This window comes from Nipponia nippon, unplaced genomic scaffold (assembly GCF_047370975.1).
Source record: "Nipponia nippon isolate SJK-2023a ecotype South Korea unplaced genomic scaffold, ASM4737097v1 scaffold_4, whole genome shotgun sequence".
Lineage (NCBI taxonomy): Eukaryota > Metazoa > Chordata > Aves > Pelecaniformes > Threskiornithidae > Nipponia > Nipponia nippon.
This window is the reverse complement of record NW_028262358.1, coordinates 33420331-33435393: the sequence shown is the minus strand read 5'-3', so window position 1 is coordinate 33435393 and position 15063 is coordinate 33420331. Positions and strand designations below refer to the sequence as shown.

Below are 15063 nucleotides of genomic sequence, written 5' to 3'. Positions count from 1 at the left end.
AGAACTGCAAAAGCCATACAGATTTGATTGCATTCTTCTCTAGCAATCTCTGTACAATGGTAGATGCAGAACCCATGAAATTATATACTGGAGTTTTGGGGTTTGTGTGTAGTGGTGTTTTTAAAATAGCTTTGTGGTGATTGTTTTTCTTTCAAATCCTTTTTTTTTTTTTTTTTAAACTGGAGAACTAAGTTTGTTTAAAAATAAAAAAGTGTAACTGGAAATGCATTCAGTGAGAGAAAAGTCTGTGAAGGTTAATATGTCTGATTTAGTTGGGTTTTTTTCTTGTTGTTGAACTTATTGGAAGGATTGCAGTGAGGAGATGACAAACTGGTGACCACGTTTACATTGCTATAGGATTTGTGATCCTGGGAACAATAGCTAACTCTCTACACCTTGCCTTCTGATCCAGCACCATGGCTCTTAAGAAGAGTGACTGTTAAATAGTCATTAGAAAAGTTGAGGGGAGCTTCACTTCCTTGGGACACTGGTGTGAAAAGTGAAAAGATTTAGAGTTTTTCTTGCCTAGTGAAAATACAGGTTATTTACAACGAAGTGATGTTCTCTCAGTCCCTGGGGTTGTGATGAAGATTACTTTTACTTTTTTTTGTGAAATCCTTTTTTTTTTTTTTTTTTTTTTTTTTTTTTTGTGCTTGGAAACTCAAATGTTGCAATTCCCTGGCTCTGTGGGACTGCAGGCTCTGTCTGTCTCTTTGCTCAGCCAGCTCTGGGACTGGACCATTGCTGGCTGTTAGAGAGAAACCAGTCAGTTATAAGCTTAAGAAACCGATCCTTTAAAATGCACTTGGTTCAGTATGTCATAAAGAACCAGCTTAACTAATTGCATTTTAAACCACAGCAAGAGGAGCCAGAAGTCCAGCTTTGACAGATGTTCTCTGCTTTGTTTTGCTTCAGCAGCTCAGAGACCTTCAGGATGAGTCAGTTGCCCAGATGCAGGCATCTAGTGCTTCTACAGTATTCAAGACCCTGTACGGTACTAACAGATATGATATAAGGGGGTGTCTCAGGGGTCTGTATTGGGACTGGTACTGTTAAATATCTTTCTTAATGACAGACAGTGGGTTTGAGTGCATCCTCAGCAAGTTTGCAGGTGGCACCAAGCTGAGTGGTGCAGTTGATTCACTTGAGGGAAGGGATACCATCCAGAGGGACCTTGACAGGCTTGACAACTGGGCCCATGTGAACCTCATGAAGTTCAACAAGGCCAAGTGCAAGGTCCTGCCCCTGGATCAGGGCAATCATCAGTATCAGTACAGACTGGGTGATGACTGGATTGAGAGCAGCCCTGCAGAGAAGGACTTGGGGATACTGGTGGATGAAAAATTGGACATGAGCTGGCAATGTGTGCTCGCAGCCCAGAAAGCCAACCGTATCCTGGGCTTCATAAAAAGAAGGGTGGCTGGCAGGTCAAGGGAGGTGATTCTGCCCCTCTACTCTACTCTGCTCTCATGAGATCCCACCTGCAGGACTGTGTCCAGCTCTGGGGCCTCCAGTACAAGAAAGATGTGTTCCTGTTAGAGTGGGTCCAGAGGAGGGCTGTGAAAATGATCTGAGAGCTGGAACACCCCTCCTATGAAGAAAGGCTGAGAGCACTTGGGTAGTTCTTCCTGGAGGAGAGGAGGCTTCAGGGAAACCTTATTGTGGCCTTTCAGTACTTAAAGGCGGCTTATAAGAAAGATGGAGAGAGACTTTTTACCAGGGCTTGTAGTGTGATAGAACAAGGGGAAATGGTTTTAAACTAAAAGAGGGTAGAATTATATTAGATATAAGGAAGAAATTATTTAGTATGAAGGTGGTGAGGTACTGGAACAGGTTTCCCAGAGAAGTTGTGGGTGCTCCATCCCTGGAAGTGTTCAAGGTCAGGTTGGATGGGGCTTTGAGCAACCTGTTCTAGTGAAAGATGTCCCTGCCTATGGCCGGGGGGTTGGAACTAGATGATCTTTAAGGTCCCTTTCAACCCAAACCATTCTACGATTTTATGTTATTACAACATTTTTAATGAAATGCTGAGTTCCTCTTCCAGTAGCATAGGCTACATTTTGTTTCTAAATCTGTGAGGATAGATCTGAAGCACTCTTTTCATCTTCTGCTTTGTAGCTTACCCTGCTCCCACAACACTGCTCAACTTTGCCTTTGTTCCTTCCGTAGTGTTTCTAGTGGTACACCTGTTGTATCCATCTAAAAATGCAATTTAAACTCTTTATTCTGCTGTTTTGCTTGCTCTGTTGTATAACTGCATCAGTAAAAGTCCTCTTCTAAAGAGCACTTTGCAAAGCATGTGTCTAGATTTGCAATGCAAAGTACAACTCCTTGTACAGGAGTCCTGTGATCATTTAATTCTCATGATGGCTGGCATACTATGTCTCCCACTAAAATTGTGGGATTGCTTTCTGCTCTCCAAGAGTTTGGGAGTTATAGTTGCTTTTGGATTTTGCTTTTTTTCTTCCCTCTCTGTGCATAGTTGCTCAGTAGTTTCTTCTGTCATTTTTATGACTGGCTCGTGTAATACATCCTTGACAGCAACATTTACCAGAACAGATGAAAGACATTGTAATGAAAATAGTATTTTCTGGTAACAATGGCTGTCAATCTAAATATGTGTCTGCTTCAACTGTAAGCATACAGATTCATGGATCCTACAGTGACCAAAGAGGAAACCTCTTTCCAGGCTGGGAAAGGTCTTCATGGGGCAGAAAAACTCTGCAGGTAACTTTTCATCCCAGGTCTGTCCATCACTGAAGACAGAAACAATAGAATAACCCTTGGAACACAAGTTTGTAATGCGTTTGCAGTCTGTCCTACCTGACCTACAGGAGTTTGATTTTATTTATTTATGTCTCTAGAAGATGATGCTTAATTTTGTAGCATGCTGAAATCTTAGGCTGTACTTTATTCCCGTGATTTTAAGACTGTATACTATGCAAGTTGATTTAGGTGTTAAAAAAGTTTGCTTTGACATCCATGCTTCTGAATGCCAAATACTTTGCCTTGATCCAGAAAATGTGAGGGGCCAAGAGATATTATTCTCATTGTAATGCACCTTGTCAAAACAAAAATTTCAGGGATAGGAAGAGAAAACTGCTCAGTTTCAAAGCACAGATGGAGCATCCCAGGACAGACCTGGCTTGTTTGGTCCCAGAGTGGAAACCCTTGTGGTCAGGGCTGAATTCTCCCACCTGTTCAGACAGCTTATGTATTTGGAACAATTTGTGAAACAATAAGTCAGCTGAAGTGGGAGCTGCCTGTACCTACTCAACAGAAGTACTGAGAGCAGGAATATGCCTCGAGTCAGTTTTGTTTTTCTTCTTTAAAATGCCTTATTTGAGACCCTGGGCAGAAGCATTCTGCATTTGGAAATCTGCATTTTCAAACCTTCTTTAGGAGATGCATATACTTATCCTTTTTTCCTTAATCTAGCAAGAACAGGTCTTAAGAATGAGGGGAGATGGGGTGGTGATTAGTGCCCTGTGCGATGGGCTGCCATGAGATTGAGCAGAGCCAACCCTTCCTTCTGAAGCTGTGCAGGTGTGCAAAAGAAGATGAAAAAGGCATGAGGGCAGGCAGGCCAGGATGAGGGACCATGTGGTGCAGTGGTTGTTTTTGGCTGAGAGGGATCCTGAGATTCAGCTTCTGATTTAAAACAAACAAACAAAAGAACAACAAACGCCACCAAAAACAAAACCCCAAACAAACCAAGAAAACTCCACATAGGTATTTTTATACATATTGTTGTCTTTGACAGGAGTGTTTGTTCTTTCAGGATGCTCTTTGGATGGGCTGAAATACTGTTTTGAAGCTGCTCAGGCAGAGGATGAAATGGAATGGGGGGGATTTTGTGTGTTTTCGGAAGTTCCTGAAAGCCCAATGTTACTGTTCAGGACTGGAGGTGTGCTGTCAGTCTGGGCTGAGAAGCTCTGAAGAGGCCGGCAGAGGAGGAGCGTCTCTTCTGTGCATTGATCGGATGTAAGTGCCTGATGAGAGCTTGCTCTTGCAGCTTTGAGTTCAAAAGCTTGATGTCTTGAAACTTGAAGTCTTAAAACAGTGCCAGAATAGAGGGGTCTCCATGGTTAGACAGCTGGTGAAGCGTGGTTTTCAAGACTTGCCTTTATCAAAGTCCTGGGACTTTTTGTTTTTCTTGAAGGTCTCATTGTAAGTGCTAAGCTGCTGCAGCCTAAGAGAAAACTCAGCTGGCAGATGTCGCCAGGGAGTTTCTCGCTGAATCCAGTAGCTCCTTTTGTGGGAGCTCATCATTTGCTGCTTTTCACTAGCACAGAGGATGCCGAAAGGTTTCTTTTTCTGGTGCTCTTGAGCTACTGAAGTCGTTGGTTCATCAGTAACTAAGGAACAGAAGCGTTTACAGGAAAAGCTCCTAGAAGCTGGCAATAGACTTTTATCTGAAAGAAAAGTTGTTTTGATCCCCTGTTCGTTTTTTCTGAAGGGTGAGGGATTTGTCCAGAGTGATCGAACTGCTGCTGAAGTATCTTGTAAAATATGACTTGGGAAGCATAATTAATGTTATATCATCTGATCAGTCAAGCAGCCCTACAGAAGGGACAGAAAATGACTTTACCTCAAAGGATCACTTAGTCTTGCATGTCAGATGACTACATTAAACTTGATACTGGGCAATGTAATATGGGAAGAGAACGTGACAAATACAGAAATCTGGGGGATGTCAGATGTCCTAAAGTATGATCTCATTTTATGATCTCTGGAAAAGTTATTGCTCAGGTATCTTTAATGATACTTCTTTTGTACTATCTATAGTAGAGACAGCACTGTAATTTTTGATGTAATTCCTCCTTTGACATAGCTTCAGTACTTAAAGGAGAGTAACTGGACTGTTGGAGATGCTGCCTATAATGGATTCAGATTAGCTCATTACACAGAAGTTGAACTAAGTAGTTATAAAATCAGCTTAAATCTCATCTCTTTGGCATCCTGCCATTCATATGCTTTCATATTTACTTCAAATTAGAAGTGGAGAAAAGTGATGACAAATTTCAGGGGGAGATAAGTTTGTTCTGTGAACAGCTAGCCCTGTTGCAGAGTTGTGCTGTGCTATAGCCTCTGTTTTTAAACTTCTGCTCCCAGAGGTGCTGTTGTGGCAAGCCAAAGTGTCTTGTCAGGTGGGAAAGTGCTTTCAGGAAAGTGACTGTATTTAAGCCCCACACAAATGAATTCATTTAAGTTTCAAATCTGGAAATCATTCTTTCTTGGGCAGGAGGAATCTCATCCTAATAAATGCAAGGTGATATTGGGTCACAGCAAAGCTTTCTGGGGTAGCAGTGTTGTGCTCTGCCCCATTTGGGCTGTGAACTGAGGACAAAACTGTCTCATAAATTCAAACTTATGTCCATGCTATGAATTGAATAAACCTGTTAGGTGGCCAGCTTAGCTTTCACTCTGTGTTGGCTTTTATTGATGCAGACCTATAGCTTATGCTGACATAACAGATAATTTAATAAGATCCATATTATACTGGAAAGAATGTCAAGTCAGAATGAGCATAAAGCTAGTAATGTGCAATCTTCACCTATCTTGGACTTAGTTGCTGTGCTGATCCTGAGCAGAATAGCCTTGAAATAACGTGTTGCATTGGACTTTTCAAAAAGGGCAGTAAAGTTTAAAAGTAACTCACTGGTGCTTCTGAGATAAAAGGCCGTAAATGTAATCTGAACCCTCCTCCCACAAGGTAGATATGTCATCATTACTACCCGAGGGAAGAATACCAAGGCCATACTGAAGTGTGGTTCAATGCCAGGTTGCCTAGCTTTTGCTTTTGAAGACTAAGATTAGCATTTTGGAGGTCCCAGTGGTTGTAACATTACATATGAGCCTTTAGTGGCAAGTTGAAGTCTCGCTTATTATCCTGAAATGTTAAAAGCATGAAAAAGCTGTAAGTGTTCCCATTTAAAAACAGACAACCAAAGACATAAGAAGTATAAATGCAAGGAAGAATTTCTTATTCTGTTGCATGTAAGACCTTTTATGTGGTGATGGGAGAAGACAGAAGAAGATAACCCCAGGAGTCACCGGCTGCTTCTGAAGCTCTGAGAATTCTCCCTTCCGCTCTGAATGATGCTGTTTCATGGCGCATTTTGTCTGGCCTGAGCCCCCTGCAGGTTTATACTCTGTGTGCTCAGATTTCACTGTGTTAGAATAATGCTTTTGTAGCATTGATCACCTTGGATCTGTGTGGATGCCATTTTTGTCGTAGCAAGAATAGTTTCAAAGATGTTGAAAAGTGGTTAAAATGCTTCCTTTTACAGTAGGTCTATGAATACAAATGATGGCTACAGAAAGAGACTTTTCTATAAAGGTGTTAAGGATTTGTAAGGAATTCTGTCTTCAGCCTGTTGAATGTGCTAATTTATCACTAGAGATTAATTACGCTTAATTATTTACATACACTGAAAGGCTTCCAGTCTCTGTGCTCTTGCCTGTCTTAATTTTTCTGCATCCATTTTATGCTCCTTAGGCTGCACCGTTACTCACCTCCTTAATGTCCTTCATCCATTCTTGCCTTCTGACTCCTTCACCTTAACCAGTCAGCCATTTTTCCATCCTCTTCTCCTCCACTATCCTTCTGTGATATATTTTCACCACCGCAAAACTACTATTGTTTTTCCTCCCATGGTTGAGTATAACTGGGGAGAAAAAAAAAAAAACAACAACAACAACAACAAAACAAAACAAACCCGCAACTAAAATGCAAGGACCAGTGCTTTTAGCAACAAAAATATAGTCCTGAGTTTAATAAAGCTATTTGAACTTTTGCAATTTGCTCCAAATTTTGGGTACTGACCCAGGAACCTTGCCCTCGTATATGTGTGTTTAGTGCTTTGATGTTGCAGAAGGAATTAAATCACTTTCCAAGAAAATAAAGTATCTCTTATTTGAATAACTATTCACATTGTAAATCTGTGGCGCTGTATAACTTGTGATTCTTGTTCACATGGGCCAAAATCTCTGGGAAATGGGGATTAGCATATATTAAAATCAAATTTAAGTCAATTTGTCTGATAACAACATGTGGTATTTAGCTGAACCAGAGTAAACCATTGTGTAGCGAGAACAAATTATGTAGTCTTGGGATTTATATTTGATTGTCTTATTGCAACAGAACATAGGTAATAGAAAACTGTCTACCAAATCAGTCATCTCCACAAAAAGGCATGTCTAATTATTTTATTCTTATAGTTTGCTAATCTCCTTGTTAGAGTTGTCTTCTCGCATTATGAGAAACCACTGTAAGTAGAATGTTTCTACTTTTTCATTAAATGGAGGGATAGAGGCTTGCTTTTTCCTAAGCTGTAATTAAAGCTGGTTATTCCTGCATTCATGAAGGCAATATATGAAAACTTGATTTAGAAGAAAGTACTTTAAGGCTTGCTGACTCCAAAAGAGCTAATTTTCTTAGTGCAAGCAGTTTTAGGATATTTTCAGGATATTTTAAAAGGTAGAGTGTTGCTTCTAAGTGAAACTCTGTACACTTCTTTATCTTGTAATGATTTTAAAAGCTGAATTTGGATTAACTTGATGTGGTCATCTGCATGCATGATCAATAGTTACTTTTTGAGAAGATGTGTGACACTTAGTAGCTTCTGAAATTATTCTGAATCATAATTTCAGAGTTCATCCTGAAAATGTTCCTTCAAATTCATTTATTAAAGTGTTAACCTGGTGATGAGAGGGTGGTGAAACAGTCCTGTGTGATTTCAATAACCACTCTTGTAAAATGATCTTTTAAACAATGCATAACCTGAAAGTTACATTTTAAGACTGCCTGAGAGAAACTTAGGTTTGAAAGTTGTTCCCTCTGCCTGTACTCGTCACCCATCCTTATTCAGCCTATGTGGATCTGTAGATGGCATTTTAGTTTTAGAGTTACTGGTTATGTGTTTCTCTACACACACCTGTAGACTTAATTTATGTGATGACATTTTCTTTCTCCTTCAGGTATGTTGAGTGTAGATCACTATGCTACTGGTTTGTGTGTTTCCATAGGCACGTGGGTTTAAAATTCAGTAGGATGCATTCATTTTACACTAGGGACTTTAGCACAGACAGACTTCGGCAGCATTTATTGGCATAGATAAGATGATTTAAATCAGGCATACAAGGGTCAGAGTTTCAAACATCCACAGGCTTGTGCTTGTTTTGACTTTGGGGGAGCTGGCTAAATTCTTCTAAAATTATGGCCGTGAGGCCCTAGCTATGGTTATGTTGCATGCAAATATAGGCAGTTATTCTTGAAACACAACATGGGTATCTACTAAGCATTGTACTTCTCATCACATGTACAAGAGCATCTTTGTAATTAAATGTAGTGGCTTAATCCAGGCAGAAGTGTGATGTATATGGTGTTCTGGTTTTTTTTAACTTTTTTTTTTTTTTTATCGGAAGGATACAAGAGAAGAGGACTTGAGAGTTCTGTAGTCCAAAAATGCCAGAAGTTCTACTTCTGTTCTTTTATACCAAGGTGATTGCACTGGTGTGTAAATTTTAGTCACATTGGTTGTAGTGGACAGCATTCAGTTTGGCTTTCTGAAATGCAGTATAGGTTTAAAATGACTGCTTTGTTTTGAAACAGTCTTTCCCATGCCCTGGTTTCCTTCTAACCATCTGAAACAGGTTTAGAAGCACAAATGGAAAATAAAAATTAGCATTTGAAGCTGTGAGGGTAAAATTACAAGGATTATTTACCCTTATGCTTCACTTAATAAATTGATGGACAGCTGGGATTAAATGAATTTTCCTCCACTCAGTATTAGTGTGTTGTACCATTAGGTTCATGGTGTTGATCGTATGTCTGAGATACCCATGCTGGACCTTCCTCTGGAAAAAGAATGCTGAGTTAGCTGCATTATTGATCACTTACAGCCTACTAAGCCTGACATTTGTAATTCAGTTTACACAAATGTGGAGAGGGGAGAGAAGGACTGATGTCTCTCTACTTAAATGCAATGAGTGAGCTGGGCCTCTGTGAGCCAGATGGGGTGTCTGCTAGGGTTGAGTGAGCAGCCAGTGCTAAATTTTGCAGTTTAATAACAGCTGATTTCTGTTGTGCTCAGAGTTTGTACGTGCTTTTCCCCTGCCCCCTCAGTACTTGGGGTAGCTGACGATGGAACCTGCAGCCTGTCGAACTGTGCAGAAAGGAGGTCCCTGTTCTTTCTGCGGTTTCAGGAAAAATATGCTGGATGCGGGGAAAAGCTGTTGTTCATGGAAGAAAAGCTGAGCTGGAAAAGCTTTCATCCACCTTCTGAAGGAATGCTTGGGCAATATCTGCAGTGAATTAACTTGGTCTCATTTATGGCATAGCAGAAATACTGCTGTTGGAAAGAAAACCTCTCCTGAAAGGACTTGCTGCTGTCCCTGTCTTTTCATGATATAATAAATCACATAATTGGGGCATGTTCAAGAGAGCAAGGCTAGCTCAGTTTGGGTTTCGGCGAGGACACTGTATAGTTGTTTGTGGATTTTTTTTAAGTTCCTTTCGGTACAAATAGAAAGGGATTTCTTTGGTTGCAGTCAGGCAAATGCATAGCAGCATCTTGTACCCTTTAGGATAAGCAGTGCTGTTTTGGCTTGTGGCAGTCATTTTCACACCCACCTACTCAGGCTGCATGAAAAATACACAGTTTAAATCCCTGCAATGTCTGAGACTCATGATTTCTCTTTCAGAGTTCAGATGGGTCCCTCTCTGGGGTTATGCAGAAGTGGAAGGAGTATCAGCTCCAATGCCTGAAATACTTGTATGAGGCACCCCCCATTGCGGCAGGTAAGCCTGCTTGGTAGGGACAGGATGTATTGATTTTTAAAATGTGTGATAACAGTAACAAGGGAGTGATGATGAACTTGAAAATACTTCTTCAACTTACTTTCCAGTCCATTTCTTCTTTATCCCATTTGCTTCTGCCTGCTCTCTGTGGGACTCTTCCCTCTGCTGAGGAAGCATTTTATAGAACAATTTCATTGTAAAGATGTTAGTCTTTAGGTCCGGAGTATTTTGCAGTGGCAAGTGGTGGCTGTAGCACATCAAAGCAGTATGCTAAGGTAATACCCCTGAAACCTTTTTAGGGATCAGGATTGAGAGAGCACACAGGTGTTAGGAAATCTGGGACCGTTCACATTGACCTAGCAGTTTGTGGGCCTAAAAGTTGGTATAAATTATTTTGAGCATTGTAAAATACTGAAATGGCTTTAAAAAAAAAAAGTGCCTTAGTGAAAATGAGAATGCAGCTTGTCTTAGCAGTTGAGCTGCTGTAATGTGCTGAGAGCAGCTGCGATGTGCCTGCATCATGATGTTTAGAGGACACTGGTGACTTCTCAATGCCGCTCACAACTGGACACAGTGCAGCCTCTCCTGTGCTTCAGTGCTTTTGTGACACACTAAGAAAAATAAGATGGGTCTAAAGTTGTATCTGTGAAGAATTATTTCAAAACTGTTGATTTTCCTTCTCTTAACTGCATTATTATGGCAGAGTGAGAGCAGTAGCTGATGACAACAGTGGCAGGGAAACATTCATCTCCCTCTGCTCCATTATCCTGTTGGGTGGTTGAGTGCTGCCCTCTAAGAATGACAGTTTAATAAATCTGAAGTTGAAGTATTCTCATGTTGATTAAGCTGTAATGCAAACTTATGGTTGTGTGTGGGTATTTTGTTGATGGATCTATATATTAGGCTAGACTTTCCAACTGCACAACTGTGAACCATTCTCAGGAATGATTATCTATAGTATTCATAGCAAAAATGATTTTAAATTAAACTGAGACGCATAAGGGTGTAAAAGAGAAAAGACAGGAATTGGATCAGTATGGATTTACCTTTTTTGTACCTTGATTTAGTCAAAGCCCCTAATCTGTTCTTCAGTTCCCCCCTGAAACAACAGTTTCTTGTTGTGTGGGGATAAACTCTTTTGGACAAATAAATCTCGTTTAACTCCACATCAAAGCTTAATTGTATAATGCTGTTATGGCTTAAATGCATGTGTCCATGTTTCCTTTTATCTTCTGCTCTTCAGTCTTTTCCTCCTTGCAGTGTTAATCCATGGTAGTGGCATGACCCTTCCTTCCATCTCTCTGCAGAAGGCAAGTTCTGCAACAGAACATTTGACAATTACGCCTGCTGGCCAGATGGACTGCCCGGCACCTACGTGAATGTCAGCTGCCCCTGGTATCTCCCCTGGGCTAGCGCAGGTAAGAGCCTTTCCTTGTAGGCACAGCTTTAAACCAACCACATTTGCCTTGCACAGTCTTAGCAAGGATAAAATTGGCTTAAATGGCTGTAAGTGTAGTCAGTTCTCTGCATCATAAAAGTAGGAACGGGGCTCAGTATGATATACTCTTTATCTCCATTTAGCAAGGGAAAATGAAAATGAGAGAAGAGACTGTTCTTAAGGGCTGTATTTAGTTTGGATTCTTGTGCTCTCATCTGGTTTTGCTTCTTGAATAGCGGTAACTATTAATAAAATAGTACTGTGGTGCTTGTTGAAGGCTATCTAACAATAATAATGGTGTAGTTTGAAAACTGAGATAAAAGTAGCAAAGCTAGACGGTAGGTCATCCTGTGGTAGATAAAGACAAAAAGGTCTAAAGCCGAAAGTGTTTTGTGCTGCTTCCTGAGATAAACTTATTTCTCAGGATGCTGCAGGATGAAGGCATTGTCAGTGGTTGCAAAGACCTTTTTTTTCTCCGAAGGACTGAATGTCACCTTTAGATTTTACACCCTTATCTACATGTACACTTGATGGCACTTGAAGGCAATGTGTATTACATTGCTTCATCTAGTATGCTGTCTTTGAAACCAGTGACTTGTACAGCTTGTTCTTTGTGAAGACCTTTCTATGTTTTGAAGTCTAAATGAAACAGTTTATTAATGAGCTACCTTGGTGTGGTGAATTGGCTTTGGCCCCTGTTAAGGGACAGAGGATACTGATTAATGAGGATGTATAAATCTGACTGGACGTAAAGATAGTTTAAGTGTGGGGTACATGTTGTAAGTGTTGGTACGAAGGGATTTCAGGAATGAGAAAGAAAAGGAATGGGATGGGGTGGTCAGAGGATACTTACGTGATTGGATAATGTGGGACCTGGGCATGATGCAAATGGTATGGAATAAGGGGTGGAGATTGTACTGGGTCTGACTGGGATGGAGGTAACTTTCTTCACAGCAGCCCATATGGTGCTGTTCTTTGTATTTATGGCTAGAAGGGTTGATAATGCACCAGTAGTTTGGCTTTTGCTGAACACTGCTTGCACAGCATCAAAGCTCTTTCTAACCCACGCCGTGCCCAAGGCCAGTAGGCTGGGGGTCTGCAGGAGGTTGGGAGTAATGGTTACCTATGCTGAGGTCCTTCTTTCCAAGAAGTGGCTGGACATCTGCCTGCTGATGGGAAGCAGTGAATAAATTCCTTGCTCTGCTTTGCACATGCCGCTTTTTCTCTCCTTATTAAACTGTCATTATCTTAAAGGGGTGGTGGTGTGTGTGTGTGGAAATCCTCACACCAAAATCAAAATGTCATCACAACACTTCCTTCATGTCCCTTCACTGCTTTACAACCACAAAAGATTCCCCACAATTATTCCCCTCTCTGGCAACATCCAGTCCCAGTTTTGCCCATTACCTCTCCCAGTTACTGTCTTTATCTTGACTAACAAGCTTTTCCATCTTATTTTCTCCCCCATCCTGTTGAGGAGGGGGAGTGGCTGGGTGGGTGTTTGGCAGCCGGCCAAGGTCAACTCATTGCATCCACTGTGGTATCTCCAGGGGCTGCAAGGAAGTCTTTGCTCTGGTGCCTGCAGCACCTCCTCCCCTCCATCTTCTCTGACCTCAGTGCTCGCAGGGCTGTTTCTCACAATTTTTTTCTCACCCCTCACTGCCAGGCAGTGTTTGGCCCTTTCTTACGTACATTTTCTCTGAGGTGGCACCATCTTGGCTGAGGGGCTCAGCGGTGCCCTGCGGTGCGTCTGTTGGAACCAGCTTTGTCCAGCATGGGGCATCTCCAGCCTCCCCTCAGAGAGGCTGCCCTGCAGTCCCTGCTGCCAGCACCTAGACACAGATGCCCAGTACACTTGGTAACCTGCTGTAGCACTTAATGGCTCTTACTGTTGAGTGGGAGAGATGCTTGGAAATGCAGAAATTTGGTGATGGTGTGTGTGTGGGGGGGAAATGTCAGGTCGACTATTGCAACCATTTAACTTTTTGGCTAGCTTTAAGCTTGTCTCAGAGGTGAGTCCCTAAAACAAAATTGCTGAACCTGGATTGCTATTTTCACTTTTAACTTGGTGCACCTTTTATACTAGGGTTTCAAGGGAAGAGATGGGAAACAACATTATGGTGTACTTAGTGGTTAAGGACACCTGTGGTATGTGAGGGAAGAGATCTGCTCCACTCTTTCTGCCCTCGTGATCCAGGGTCCTGCTGCTGCTTGCTTACCTCTTCTGCCTTGCCTGCTTTCCGAAGTGACCTGCATGCTGTGGCAGTTTTATTCCTGTCTTGTTTGTGCTGAACATCTATGTTGGACTGAGTTCCCCACCACCCCCAGATGTATTGCTCTGTATTCTACCAGGTGAATATTATGCTACTGTGTCCATATTTCTAACTTCTGCGCATCTTTTGTATTATCTCAACTGTCTTGGTAGTAACTGCCAGTTTGATAAACTCTGAAGTTAAAATGTGGTTTGCTAATCCTCTTTGAATATTAACAAAGATGTTATGTTTTTAGAATGGGTAAACAAGCTTTTATAAATGTATGAAATTAATATTTACCTCATAATTAATTGACATAAAATCATTGGATGCTGCAGAATTTTTTCCAATAATGCTAATTTTCTGGGTATCTAAAACTCTTCACAGGATTAAACCTTTCCTCTAAACTTGTTTACTTGCAGTCTTTAAGACCCTGGACACAGTTAGTTGACTTCCAACTGCTCTTGAAACATCATTGCTGGAGAGAGCCAAGGTTTAACACAATACTGCAGATTAATAAATTATTGGAATGCGCAATATCTTTCAAGCTTTTGGAAATAAGTTTTTTTTAAAAAAATTAATTATCCTGAAAACAGTGTTTGTTTCAGTGGGGAAAAAAAAAAAGAAGCATTTTGTATAACCCCTTGCTAGGGAGGATTGCAAAAGTACTTCAGAAAGTCATTAAACCTTGTTGTGCATACTGTGCATATATCTCAATCTCTGTTTTATCAGTGAGGAATAAGAATGGAACAAGGAGGCCTTTCATTGTCTAATATAAAACAAGAAGTTTGTATCGGTGCCAGGTACGCAATTTAGGAGTCTGCATTACCATGACCTGATACTATTTCGTGACGTCTTGTGGAGTCATGTTCAAAGAGAATGCTAATGGGCTGCCACAATGAACAGGTAACATCTTTATAATGGAAGATCCTAGAGCAATAGGAAATTGGACACCCTGTGATTTACAGTAATCACTAAAGTGTGCTTATTACTTGTTCTTGCTTAGCCCCCTACTTGGAACTTGAAATAGATTCTAGCACTGCAGGGCTTCTGTCTCTTCACCTGGTGAAAATGGAGAAAATGAAAAGATGAGAACTTGTTTGGGAAGTACCTTCAAAGCATGTTCAGTGAAGGTCATCATTAAGTATGAAGTGCTTCAGCCAAGCTTGCTCATTTAAGACTGCTGTTCAGTTGATTAGGAGTCAGGTTTTCAAGTGTGTAAGAAGTTTGCTGGGGGACTTCACACTATACCCCCAGAAGTCTCTTGGGAAATAAAGTGAAACACTTGAAACTGAACGCTGCTTATGATGGGGTACTGAAATGGAGCAAGCATTGAGTGCAAGTCTCTTTATGACCTGTCTATTTCCCTAAAAAGTGTGGGACAGTTGGAAGCAGAGACAGGTGAGCCACGAGGCATATAGAAGCACTGATCATTCATGGATAGGGTTAGGAAAGCCAAAACCTACACAGAATCTGACAAGTGATGTGAAGGGCAACAAAAAGGGTTTTTAAACAGATATGAGAGAAAATTTGGATCCACTGCTGAATGGGGCAGGAGGATCTTGTGA

At 41.1% G+C, this 15063-nt stretch overlaps 1 protein-coding gene across 2 annotated transcripts in view; it reads left to right on the top strand.

Annotated features, from left to right (window-relative positions):
* GLP1R (glucagon like peptide 1 receptor) overlaps nt 1–15063 on the top strand; it is a 91462-nt gene that overhangs the window by 20597 nt on the left and 55802 nt on the right. The window contains exons 1-3 of one of the 2 annotated variants that reach the window (XM_087776733.1): nt 3913–3984; nt 9709–9805; nt 11113–11223. In XM_087776733.1, the coding sequence (XP_087632859.1) occupies nt 9736–9805; nt 11113–11223 (181 nt within the window). In that variant the 5' untranslated portion in view covers nt 3913–3984; nt 9709–9735. Of the gene's footprint in view, nt 1–3912; nt 3985–9708; nt 9806–11112; nt 11224–15063 lie in introns of those variants that run through there. The other variant, XM_087776732.1, reaches the window with a different exon arrangement.